Here is a 12,367-nt window from a genome sequence, read left to right as displayed (position 1 = left end):
GATTATCCATAATTCAGTGTTTTGTTATGAATAATATAAAAAATTAATTTTTTATTAAAAAATAACTTAATTAAATAATAATATAAAAATTAATTTTATTATTAAAAATATCTAATTTATATTTATAAAATAAATATTAATATTATGAAAAATATCTAATTTAAAAAGTAAAAATATTTTTGTAACTATATCTATTTAACCTTCATTCCCCTTCCTTTTCTCCCAAATAAAATAACACATATATTATATTAATGAACCTTTCCTCCATCCCAAATAAAATGAAATTAAATACTTTACTTTTTCTAACTTTTCCTTTCTTCCCCTCTCTTTCCTTTTCGTTAATGAATCTTCCCTCAGTCCATCCAAATGTTTGGTAAGGCGTACAGTAAATGAGAATTTGTTCCAACTATGCTGCAAAGGCGGGTTCCGCCGCCCAGCGGCCCCCTACGCCTGCCCCATGGTATTGTAGGAGGAAGGTAAATCAGGGTGAATGCTGGGTTGACAAGTTGATGGTTGTTCGAGGCTTTAAGCCAGCAGACGGGGATATTATCCCACATTGCAACTGGTGACATTCGAACCGTCGCTCCATGCTGTAAACATACCACCAACTTACCAACTGATCCAGCCCCTGGGGGCAGAATTTGTTCCAACTAGTAAGCACATGTTGTCGTCTCCTCAACGGAAAAAGATGTGAAGCAGGAGATGCAAAGGGAAATAGAGAAACCTCGGCCGGAGTCGGTGGGAATCAACGACAATGAGATCCGCATCACTTCGCAGGGACTCATCCGTAATTATGTCAACTACGCCACCAGCCTACTTCAGGTATCCGCTTCTGCTTCTCCCTTGCGGTTAGCTTTTGTGGGGATTCGATGTTCTTTTGGGTATTTCCCTTCTTTGGTCGGATGTATTTGTACGTGTCATTCTTGTTTGTCATTTCCTAACCTTGGAGTAGTATCAGAGACAGAAATCTTGACGGTTTATTTTGAGAACCTCTTAATATAATAGAAATGAAGGGAACAGTTCATGGGAATCTGGGGCTTGTTCAGGATGAGTTTGGACTTTCCCGTATCCTTCATAGTTTCTACTTTGCAAACTTATTTTCTAAAAACCAAAAGTGAAATTGGGATCTTAATATTCTCTAGATGAGGTTTGCTCTGGAGAAGATAGGACAGATGACAATTAATGGAGTAAACGAAATGCTAACATTTTGCATTTGATCTTTCTTCATTGAGAAACTAGCAGGAATAACCCGTTGTACTTTTTGGGATGAAGTACCAATACATCAACAGTGACTTCTGTGCCTGTCCATGTGTTAATTTGCTCATTACTTATTATAACAATTACGTTAAGCTGAAATATGAATCCACATATTAATTTGGTTTTATCTGACTGCTATAGCTATCATAATCCCTCTGCAAATTATTTGAGGAAATTCTTTCAGCCTCTGACTTGTAGATTTTTACCTGTGAAATAAAGAAAAGTAGGAATTCTTAAAACAGTATAGATCTTAAAAGTTGCCAACTACAAGTAGTAATTCTTAAAACATATTGATTATTAATGTTGCTTCAACATTGAAGAATTTTGCTTCGTTTAATCCTTTTGCCTTTACATTAGGATTCTTTCTAAGATTGTGAAGCATACTATAGCCACTTGCCAGGGAGCTTTCAGTCTACACTGGTCCTCCAAATGAGTGAATGTTTACCGTTCTTATCTTGTGTTCACCAAATTTGAATTATTTTGATATACACTATCTCATTTGATTTTAATAGCCTAATACATTCTCCTTATGATACTCAAATGCTCTCTCTTGCTAAGTTTAAAAGTCATGGTGTTTCTATCAATATTAAACTGTGGTGCTGTAAAATACTTTCTAAAATGTGACATGGAGACTTTGCCAGCTAAATGATGCTTATTTTTGCTAGGTATTGTAGGAAATTCACTATTTATTTTTGTTTTTTCATCCATCTCAAACGTTGATATCTTTTAATTTGCTAGTAATTAATGTGAATTTCCATTCAGGAAAGAAGTTTGAGGGTGATTGTGCTAAAGGCTATGGGACAGGCAATCAGCAAAGCAGTAGCTGCTACCGAGATTATCAAGATTGTAATTTTACTTATTTGTCTTTTTGTTAGTAGATTTCTTAATTTAGATTTTCCTGATTAATATATTTAGCACAGAAATGGAATCCTCATTTACATCAAGATATCTCAATAAGTTCTGTCAGAATCACTAATGTTTGGGAGCCTATTGAAGAGGGTTTGGTCCCGTGAGTCATTTGGTGAACTTTTTTCCTCAATAGAATGAGTCTTTTCAGTAGGTCCGTTGGTAATATACCCTTACATAGTATTGTTACAGGTTGAAGACAAAACGTCTTGTGTCAGTGATCTCTGTAACTTTGTCAACCGGAGAGCCTAAAAAGAAGACCACAGGGTACTAGAATTTAATAATTGCCATCTTAAACATAATTCTAGAGTTCACTGTACTAGAAAATATGTGTATAAGGTTGAATTTGCTCCATTCTTAGTTATCAAGCGCCAGCTCAAATTGAGCAGCCAAAGCGTCAACAGAAGTTCCAACAATTACAACAGCCTCAACAACAACAACAACATCGACAAACATTAGGCCAGCTTAATCAAGGTACTGAGTTTGGAAAAAACAAAACATTGGTAAACAATGAAGATCTAGTTATAACTATGGATTCCATATGTAATTTGTTTTACTTGTAAAAGATTCATATGGACTGGGACGCGGTAGGGGCAGTGGAAGAGGAAGGGGCTGGACAAGAGGTGGATATGGTGGCTATGGTGGATATAACAACAATCAGGGTGGGTATTATGGATACCGCAGCAATCGAGGTGGGTACAGCAGTGGGGGGTACAGCAGTATCAGCTATAATCAAGGTGGACACGGTGACTACCGAAACAATCAAGGTATTCTAATTTTTTGAACCTTGTATTGTACATGCGTCACTATTTGATACTTCAGTCTATTGTCGTACTATTATGAATTTTACATATACTTTTTATATATTTGCATGTGTCTTTATGATGGATTATATTCACAATTGATCTTTGTTCCCTTCTATTTCATTTCTTTTGTTCGATCTTTTTTCAATACACTCTTTTTCATGATAGAAAATGGTGGATGGAATGGAAATTGGAGCAGAGGTGGTGGGCCAGGTAGAGGTTGGAATTTTTATGGTAATCTCATAATGATTCATTTTGTCATGCAATTATTCAGAGTGTATTTCAGAACAATTTTAAAGTATAGGACTAGCTAAATTAGCTAATATGATTAGAAAAATTCTTGAATTTACTAAAAAGTCAATTGGTACCGAATGAAGTATTTGGAACATGTATAGATTGAAATAGATGTAACTTGCTAGTACTTAAGCAGATATTGCAATCGATAATAGTCTTACCATTGCCAGAAGGTTCTACAGGTACTGAAATAGGCTGATCTTGATCTATTGGCTTAATAGTAGCATTGGTGTGTTAATGTCCATATCCATCTTATTGCACTCATTTTAATTCACATAGTCATTATAGTTGAACTTGTTTTCAGCTTCTACATTTTCTATTCTTATTAAGTTCCATACAGATATGAGAGGCTAACAATAACTTCAGATCTTGAATGCCTGCTTATAGCTCTGTTATTTATCTTCTTTGCTTAAAATTTTTCACTCAAATTCTTCTATGTTGATTCAATCTCTTGATGCAATAGGCACTGCAGGTCCTGTCTATGTAGGAGGATATGGAGGTGGCCCAGTTGGTGGCGGAAGGAATGGCAGTGGCGGCAGAGGTTATGATCGTGCACGAGGACGGATGGGTGTCCGTGGGAGAGGAGGGAACTAGCTCTCCCTGTTGGTATCCATTCTTGTGGTCTACTATCCACCCCCATTCAAGTTTGAATTATAAGCTTATCCAATTACTTTTTCAGCCACATCAACTTTTCAATTGAGTTCATACAAGAACATCTGTCGATAATATCCAGCATTTTTATCCCATTTACTCAATTGGAATCTTGTTGAAGACTCGGTAACATTTTAAGAATGTTTCTGGCTGTGCCATAAATAGTTCTTTTGTTCTTGATATCTTTTGTGAACTCTTTTTTAGCAAACGATGATTACATTCATTCCAGAGACACTCTTTTGTATGAATGGAGGTAAATTACAAAGTTAACTAAGACGACTGCCATCTTTTGTGAACTCTACGCATACTCGTGGGGTATTAATCTGAACTCCAACATCCCTTAAAGCTCCATATATAAAGTTCGGTTCAGTACAGTTTCACGAGGAAAGCTATTCCATGGGATGCTACATATCATTTTCTATCCTTATTAATTCTGCTGCAATTTTCAGGGATAAACCGAAAAAAAATTAGTGATATGTTTAGTTGTTTTGCAAATCCAGTCTCAAACCCGGATGAAAAACAGACGAGAGTTGCGCTCACTGCGTAGGGTGTTTAATATTTTATATGTTCTAGAGATAAAATGGATGAGAGAGATAAAAGGACGAGTCCTGTTTTAAGTTATAATACTAAAGGAAAAATAAAATAAGAAATAAAATAACTATTGTTACAGATAGTTTACTAGAGAATGAAATGGTAATTAAAAAAGGGATTATACCTCTTAAGATATTAGTGGTGTATACGTCTCAATTGAGATTATAGAAAGACATACGTGATCCTGTCTGAGAGTCGAGGTGACGGACACTGAAGATATGACGTTTCTATTGACCGTGTGTGGACCTCCGATGAGACTATCCTGCAAGCACAAAATTGTCAGTGCCGAGCTAGGGAGTAGTGCCTCGGCGATGGCCCTCCGACGCTCAAGTCATATCTCCGGCGAAGGCAAACAAGCAAAGAAACGAAAGCAACAACGTAATTGTAGCTACAGTAGAATGCACATACCTCCGTTAAAACCTGGGGTCCCATATATATAGGGCTCTCGGGAGTGCGCGTGCACGCCCCTCGAGGCGTGCACACATCTCAAAGCTCTCCCTGATAGAACGTGTCAGAAAAGTGTACCTGACACCATACCTCAACAGCCCAAGCATATCTTGATAAGATAGTGGAAGCTTCCGTCATATGATTCTCTGCCTGATCATGTCGGCGACTATGCTGTCTGTCTATGACACGGATCTCGAGGAGGATATCAATTGATCCTGCTTCTGTCTGCTAGAGGGCCGAGTGGGTGGTCCGCTCGGCTAATTCCGTTGTTTGGCCGAGCGGGACGACCGTTCGGCTACTTCCATTGTCCAGGTTTGCTGGGTCGGGTTTGCGCTCTGATGGCTATGATCTGATCAGGATGTCCGCCCGACGCATGCTCAGCTGCTCCGCAAATGACTTGTCGGTTGGCGCCTGCTTTAGTGATAGTTGAGCGTCGGAAGCTCAGTTCGAGACCAAGCTGTAAGATGGGGTCGCCCGATCGGACACTAGCTTGAGTCGTTGACCGACCGTTGACCTCTCTGCGTGGTGGGGCCCGACCTTGTCACCGGATCACATATCTACCTCTCAAGTCTAGTCGAAGGAGATGGCAAGTCCAACTGACTGGACAAGGTGGTCTGGTGATTGATTGGCCGGTCGACCAGTATGCTAGTTGGATCCCGACCAGTCTACGTAGGATCGATATTCAAGGCCGCTCGGCGAACCGCGCGGTCAATGCTGACGTATCCCGAATGTCCTCAGAATTCATGCAAATCCCGCCAATTAAGGCCGAGCGCGCCCCCACGCTTAATGATGGCGCCCATTAAATGCCGCCCTGTGAGAGTGTGCCACGTGTCGTTGTTGCGATTGCCGCCTGTCTGAGGCGACAACCGCCCAGTGGGAGCCTGCCACGTGTCACCACCGCACGTTCGAGGTGACAACTGCTGATGTGATGCTTGGCAGTTTGAATTCAACGACTGGATCTATACTTTGGATTTTGTGCCCTAGATCGGACGACTCCGGTCAGCCGAACCCCCTCTTTATAAAGCCGCAGTGTCGACTTCTGTTCTTTCACTGGCGTCTTCTTCGTGTGCTCCGGCAATACTACTCGTGTCCAGTGCTCCGACGAACCTCGGCTTCTCCTCTCAGCGATCCCCTTCTGTAATTTCTACAATCTTGCGCCCGCTTGGTTCTTTTCCTTCCGTTACTTTCCCGCTTCTGCTTTGGTGTTTTCCTGTCCCCTTTTCCGTCCATCTCCCTGTTATCTTGTTTTCCGACGATGGCTAGTTCGTCGCAGCCATCGGACCCTGCTCCCGACATGTGGTACATCACCATGGAAACTCGATTTGATGCGGGCGACGCGGCGAGGCTCATAAATGCCTTCGACATTCCCTCTAACCATGAAATTGTCTTGGCTTCTCCATTCGATCAGCCGAACGATCCGCCGATCGACATGATCTGCCTATTCAAAGACCAATTCATGGCCGGTCTTCGATATCCGATCCACCCATTCATAACAGAAGTTAGTAATTATTTTCGTGTCCCGCTCCCCCAGCTCGTCCCTAACTTCTTCCATCTTCTGTGTGGTGTTGTCATGCTGTTCCGGCTGCACGGCATCCCGCTTACTCCATAAGTGTTTCATTATTTCTATTATCCCAAGCAGTCTGAAATGGGCACCTACCTCTTCCAATCTCTGGTCGGCCTGGTCTTTTTTGACAAAATGCCTACTTCTAATAAACACTGGAAGGAGTACTTCTTTTTCCTGAGACCCCCGAGCGGCGAAGCTTTCGCACAACCTGGTAGGTCGGGCTTCCACCTTAGCCAGATTTGAAGAAGTACAAGACCCGATCGGAATACCTCCATGGGGCGAACATGCTGTCCGGCTAGAAATTTGACATCAACAAGCTGTTGCTGGAGGATGTTATGTACATGTTCGGGCTGAGTCTGATCTAAACGAAGCTCCCGAGCAGCTTAGGTATGAAATTTCTCGACATTCTTCCCTTGAGTCTAACTGATACTTTCCTTCTTTTGCAGATGACATCATGATACGTGCTCGGGCGGCCGGTCTGATGAAGCTCAAGCAGGCTTAGATAGAGGCGGCAGCAGCGAAGGAAATGGCAAGCCTCGGCCTGACTCTGGTCGGCTCGCATGAGGGTACACCTAAGGGCGAGGGCGCGCCGACTATGGATTCAGGCGCTGCCGGTTGGACAACTCACCTAGAATGGATGATTGACCTACCTCACAACATGCCGCCAGCCGCTTGGACCGAAGACTCGACTTCTGAGGGTGAGAGCCTTCCGCTCAATGCACTTGGGCGGTGCGAGTCCCAGAGCAGGGGGGGCATCCTATCCCCCGCAAACGCCCATGAAGCGTTAGAAGCCATTTCCTCCAACCGGACTCCATCGCTTTCCGATCTAATACCGAACCCGATTGCTACCCAGTCGATTGCGTCTCTCCCTCTAGCTCAGCAGAGGGTTCTGTGATCTGGTATTCTCTCGGCTTCAGCCGGTCAGCCTTCTAGTCCCGAAGCATCGGCTCAATCGGCCCCGAGCGGCCGCTGATCCGTGACGGCCATTCTCCACCTCCCAACAGAGGAGTTCCTGGCGGACGGCGATCAACTGCAAACTCCTGAACATCAAATACACATCCACGGGCCGCTCGCTAAAGTCTAGGAGGAAGCTAGAGCACACGCCACAATAATGTCGCCCGGGCTGCTCGCCAACAGCCACCTACAAATGTACACCGGCGTATGTATACAATGATCAATTTGTGTTTTTACCTCCGTTCGGTACTAAGGTTTTTCCGCTCGGCGCCAGTACTGGGTGGAGAGCGTGGCGGTATGCAACCGCCTGGCGCTTGTGAAGGAGGAGCTAAAGAAACTTAAGCTTTCTAGAGGAGCCTCTTCCTCCTAGGGGCCATCCATTGCCCAATTGCAGGCCGATCTAGAGAGGGCCAATAAACTCTTGGAGGTCGAGCGGAAGAGATCAGCCGATCAGGCCATCATGCTGGGTCAGCTCGAAACTCAGGTGAAAACTTATGACCACAAGATCGAGATGGCCACCAATAGGAAGAAACGCGCCATAGTTGACCTGGAGCTGAAGAACCAGGAGGGTCGGAATTTAGCCGAGAAGCTCAGGGAAGCGGAGAACTTTCTGATCGCCGAACGGGACAGCCGTTTGGCTAGGGACGCTGATCTTCAAGGGCAAGTGAAGACCCTTGAAGATGCTTTGGAGTCTTCCCGCACCGCCCTGAATACGTACCAGAATGCTGAACTGAGCTGCTTAGAGACCATGAAGCAAGCATACCTCCGCTTGGACCAGTTCCTTTACAAGGCAGTCAAGCGGGTCGTTCGATCGTTTAAGCTAGCCATCGACGCGATGCTTAGCCAACTGAAGACGAACGGCCACATCTCTGAGGCCCTGTCCGACAGCAACGTTAACCGCGTCTAGCACCTCGACTCCATACCTGACGAAGCTTTTGACTACATTGAGTGATCGAGGAGTTTATAGGAAAAAATTTTGTTTAGGTATTGAATGTATCCCCGTCGTTCGGCAGTACCCTTCTTGTTAATGAAACGCATGCTCGCTTGTTGTAGCGTAGCTTCCCTTTTCCACATTTGTTCGCAGTCTTCCCGATCAGGGGTAGTTATATAATCCCGTACGGACGACCCCTCCACGGGTTTGAGCCGCCATTTGACCGAGAATTTATCAGGTTTTTACCTTTGGGGTTTAAGGTCGCCGCTCGACCACCGATGGAGACCTGAGTTTAACGTCTTCGCTCGATGATTTGATGAAGATCCGGGTTTAAGGTCGTTGTTCGACCGTCGGTGGAGACCTGGATTTAACGTTGTCGCTCGACGATTTGATGAATACTCAGGTTTAAGGTCGCTGCTCGACCATTGGTGGAGACCTGGGTTTTACGTCGCCGCTCGACGATTTGATGAAGACTTGGGTTTAAGGTCGCCGCTCGACCATCGGTGGAGACTTGGGTTTAACGTTACCGCTCGACGATTTGATGAAGACTCGGGTTTAAGGTCATCGCTCGACCGTCAGTGGAGACCTGGGTTTAACGTCGCTGCTCGATGATTTGATGAAGACTCGGGTTTAAGGTCGTCGCTCGACCGTCGGTGGAGACCTGAGTTTAATGTCGTCGTTCGACGATTTGATGAAGATTCAGGTTTAAGGTTGCCACTCGACCGTCAGTGGAGACCTGGGTTTAACATCGTCGCTCGACGATTTGATGAAGACTCAGGTTTAAGGTCACCGCTCGACCGTTGGTGAAGACCTGGGTTTAACGTTGTCGCTCGACGATTTAAATTGCCGTTCGGCCTGAGCTTCGACAACCTTTTGCTCTTGATTTCAATCCTGCCCTCAAAGGGTGCAGGGATAAAGGAAATACATTGATTACATCAACGCACCTCTCATCCGGCTCTGTATGGCTGGAGATGGTTCGCGCTCCATGGACGTTCTAATCGCCATCCATCCTCATCCTCTAGGTAGTAGGCGCTTGAGCGGAGCTTCTCCACGATCCTGAAGGGCCCGACCCATGGGGCTTCCAACTTGGTGACGTCGTCGACCGACTTCACCTTCTTCCATACGAGCTCGCCAACTTGGAACGACCTCGGGATCACACGCCAATTGTAGCTCTGCCTCATTCTTTGCCTATAAGCCATCAGCTGAACGACTGCTTTATCGCGCGCCTCATCCACCAAGTTCGGTTCCAGAAGGCTCAGCTCAGCGTTGTCTTCGCTGTAGTGTTGTATCCAATCGGACTCGACTCCTACTTCCACAGGGACGATCGCTTTGCCACCGTACACCAGGTGGAACGAGGTTGCTCCGGTTCCTTCCTTAGGAGTTGTGCGGATCGCCCACAGCACGCTAGGAAGTTCGTCGACCCAGCTTCCTCCGATATGGTTGAGCTGAGCTCATAGGATTCGCAAGATCGCTCGATTGGCGACCTCGGCCTGCCCATTGCTCTGAGGGTATGCTACCAAGGTGAAGGCTGGCTGGATGACATACTTATCACACCACTCCTTGAGCTTCCGACCGACGAACTGCCTCCCATTATCCGAGATGAGTCGGCGAGGGATGCCGAACTGGAAAATGATGTGCTGCCAAATAAATTTCTGAACCATCTGCTCGGTTATTCTTGTCAATGGCTCGGCTTCAACCCACTTGGAAAAGTAGTCCACTGTGACAAGCAAGATCTTCCGTTGATCGATCACCATAGGGAAGAGCCCCACGATGTCCATGCCCCATTAGTCGAACGGAAACGATATAGTGGAAGCTTTCATTTCTTCTATCGGCCGATGCGAGAGGTTGTGGTACTTATAGCAGGACAAACAAGTGACAACTGTCCGAGCGGCGTCTTCATGTAAGGTCGGCCAAAAGTATCCGGCCAACAAAATCTTCCTTTCCAGTGACCGGTTGCCCAGATGTCCTCCACATGAGCCTTGATGTTTGCAATATGTAGTCGGCGTCCTCTGATCCGGCGCACTTGAGCAAAGGTCGGGAAAAAGCCTTCTTGTAGAGTTGATCCCCTATCAGGGTGAATCGACCAACCCTTCTCCTTAGCAGCCGGGCTTCCTGTCGATCGGATGGTGTAGCTCCTGATCACAAATATTCTATCAGTGTCGTCGTCCAATCGTTCGGGAAGGTGAGTCCCTCCATCCGTTCAACATGCGCCACCAAAGATACCTATTCGATCGGCTGTGCTATAATGATCGGCGAGAGTGAGCTCGCTAGTTTGGCTAATTCATCCGCCGCTTGATTCTCCACTCGGGGGATCTTCTGTATGATTACCTCCTGAAAGTTTGCCTTCAACTTTTCGAAGGCTTCTGCGTAGAGCCTGAGACGCGTGTTGCTTATCTCAAACGTCTCGGTCAGCTGCTGAGTGGCTAACTACAAATCTGAGTGTATGAGGACTCATATAGCTCCGACGTGCTGAGCAGCCTGTAGATCAGCTATGAGCGCCTCATACTCGGCTTCATTATTGGTCACCCGGTAGTCTAGCTGAACGGACAACTGCATCTGCTATTCTTGTGGGGAGATCAGTAGTATTCCAATCTCACTCCCCTACCGAGTGGCCGACCCATTTACATATATCTTCCAGACAACCTCTGGTTCAAGATTATGCACCTCCGTGATGAAATCTGCCAAGGACTGTGCTTTGATGGCCATTCAGGGCTGATACTAGATGTCGAACTCACTAAACTCCGTTGTCCATTTGATCAACCGGCTAGACACTTCTGGATTAAGAAGGATTCTTCCCAAAGGGCTATTGGTTATCACAATGATTGTGTGTGTGAGGAAGTATGGACGAAGCCTCCGAGCTGCGAGCACCAGCGCATAGGCCAATTTCTCAAGACCAGTGTAGCGAGACTCAGCATCCTTTAATATATGGCTCAGAAAGTACACGGGTTGCTCATCACCATTCTGCCTAACTAATGCCGAACTGACCCGCATGCTCAGTTGAGGACAAATAAATATGAAACAGCTCACCGGTAACAGGCTTAGCGAGTACGAGCAACGAGCTGAGATACTCTTTAAGATTTTCGAATGCTCGGTCGCACGCCTCGTCTCACTGAAACTTGGTGGTGGCTCGGGTAATATCTTGAAAAATGGCAGACTCCGGTCGGACGACTTGGAGATGAACCACGATAGGGCAGTTATCCGCCCGGTGAGACGTTGGGCTTCCTTCAAATTCCTAGGTGGTGACATATCTTGTAGTGCCTTCACTTTGCTTGGGTTCGCTTCAATGCCCCGCTCGGTAACTATGTAGCTTAGGAAATATCCGCTCCTTGCGCCGAACGGACACTTGTTCGGATTTAACTTGATCCCATATGTCCTCAGCGTCTGGAACGTATCCTTGACATCAGCGTGGAGATCAGCAGCTCGAAGAAACTTGATCAGAATGTCATCGACGTATACCTCCATATTGCCGCCGATCTACCGCCGGAAGACTTTGGTCATTAATCTCTGATAGGTAGCGCCGACATTCTTTCGTCTGAACGACATAACATTGTAGCAATAAGTTCCATCAGCCGTGATGAAGCTGACCTTCTCCTGGTCTTCCCAGGTGAGCGGCACTTGATGATACCTTTGGTAAGCATCCAGCATGTATATCAACTCGCACCCGACGGTTGAATCTACCATTTGATCTATCCGGGGCAAAGGATAAAAGTCCTTGGGGAACTCCTTATTGAGGTCTCTGAAGTCGATACAGACTCTCCACTTGTTCCCAAGCTTGGAGACCAGCACCACATTTGCAAGCCAGCTCGGGAATTGAACCTCCCGGATGTGGCCAGCCTCCAAGAGGTTTTCTATCTCTACTCGGATGATTACATTCTATTCGGCACTGAAGTCCCTCTTCCTTTGCTTCACCGGCCGAGCATCTGGTCGGACGTGGAGTTCGTGCTGAACGACCTTCAGAGAGATCCCAGG

At 45.6% G+C, this 12,367-nt stretch overlaps 1 protein-coding gene across 2 annotated transcripts; it reads left to right on the top strand.

Annotated features, from left to right (window-relative positions):
• The first annotated feature begins 658 nt into the window (after positions 1-658).
• LOC121973505 (protein FAM98A-like) lies at positions 659-4,083 on the top strand. Of its 2 annotated transcripts, none has more exons than XM_042524923.1 (8): positions 659-822; positions 2,020-2,103; positions 2,178-2,266; positions 2,356-2,430; positions 2,525-2,637; positions 2,730-2,930; positions 3,135-3,179; positions 3,724-4,083. In XM_042524923.1, the coding sequence occupies exons 1-8, from the start codon at positions 703-705 to the stop codon at positions 3,852-3,854; spliced, it is 858 nt and encodes a 285-aa protein (XP_042380857.1). In that variant the 5' UTR covers positions 659-702; the 3' UTR covers positions 3,855-4,083. The 2 variants fall into 2 exon arrangements, with proteins under 2 accessions (XP_042380857.1, XP_042380856.1); XM_042524922.1 differs by having other exon boundaries at positions 3,135-3,200; positions 3,724-4,082.
• The last annotated feature ends 8,284 nt before the right edge of the window (positions 4,084-12,367 follow it).

This window comes from Zingiber officinale, chromosome 4A (genome assembly GCF_018446385.1).
Source record: "Zingiber officinale cultivar Zhangliang chromosome 4A, Zo_v1.1, whole genome shotgun sequence".
Classification (NCBI taxonomy): domain Eukaryota; kingdom Viridiplantae; phylum Streptophyta; class Magnoliopsida; order Zingiberales; family Zingiberaceae; genus Zingiber; species Zingiber officinale.
Note: the sequence above shows the minus strand (reverse complement) of the source record. Positions and strands in the feature narration are given on the sequence as shown.

What these genes read in the sequence shown, in the direction of transcription:
- LOC121973505 (XM_042524922.1), top strand. Translation starts at nt 703, where the DNA reads ATGCAAAGGGAAATAGAGAAACCTCGGCCGGAGTCGGTGGGAATCAAC. An exon ending in CCTAAAAAGAAGACCACAGG is followed by an intron (nt 2,431 to 2,524) that starts GTACTAGAATTT and finishes CTCCATTCTTAG; the next exon opens with TTATCAAGCGCCAGCTCAAA. An exon ending in TGACTACCGAAACAATCAAG is followed by an intron (nt 2,931 to 3,134) that starts GTATTCTAATTT and finishes TTTTCATGATAG; the next exon opens with AAAATGGTGGATGGAATGGA.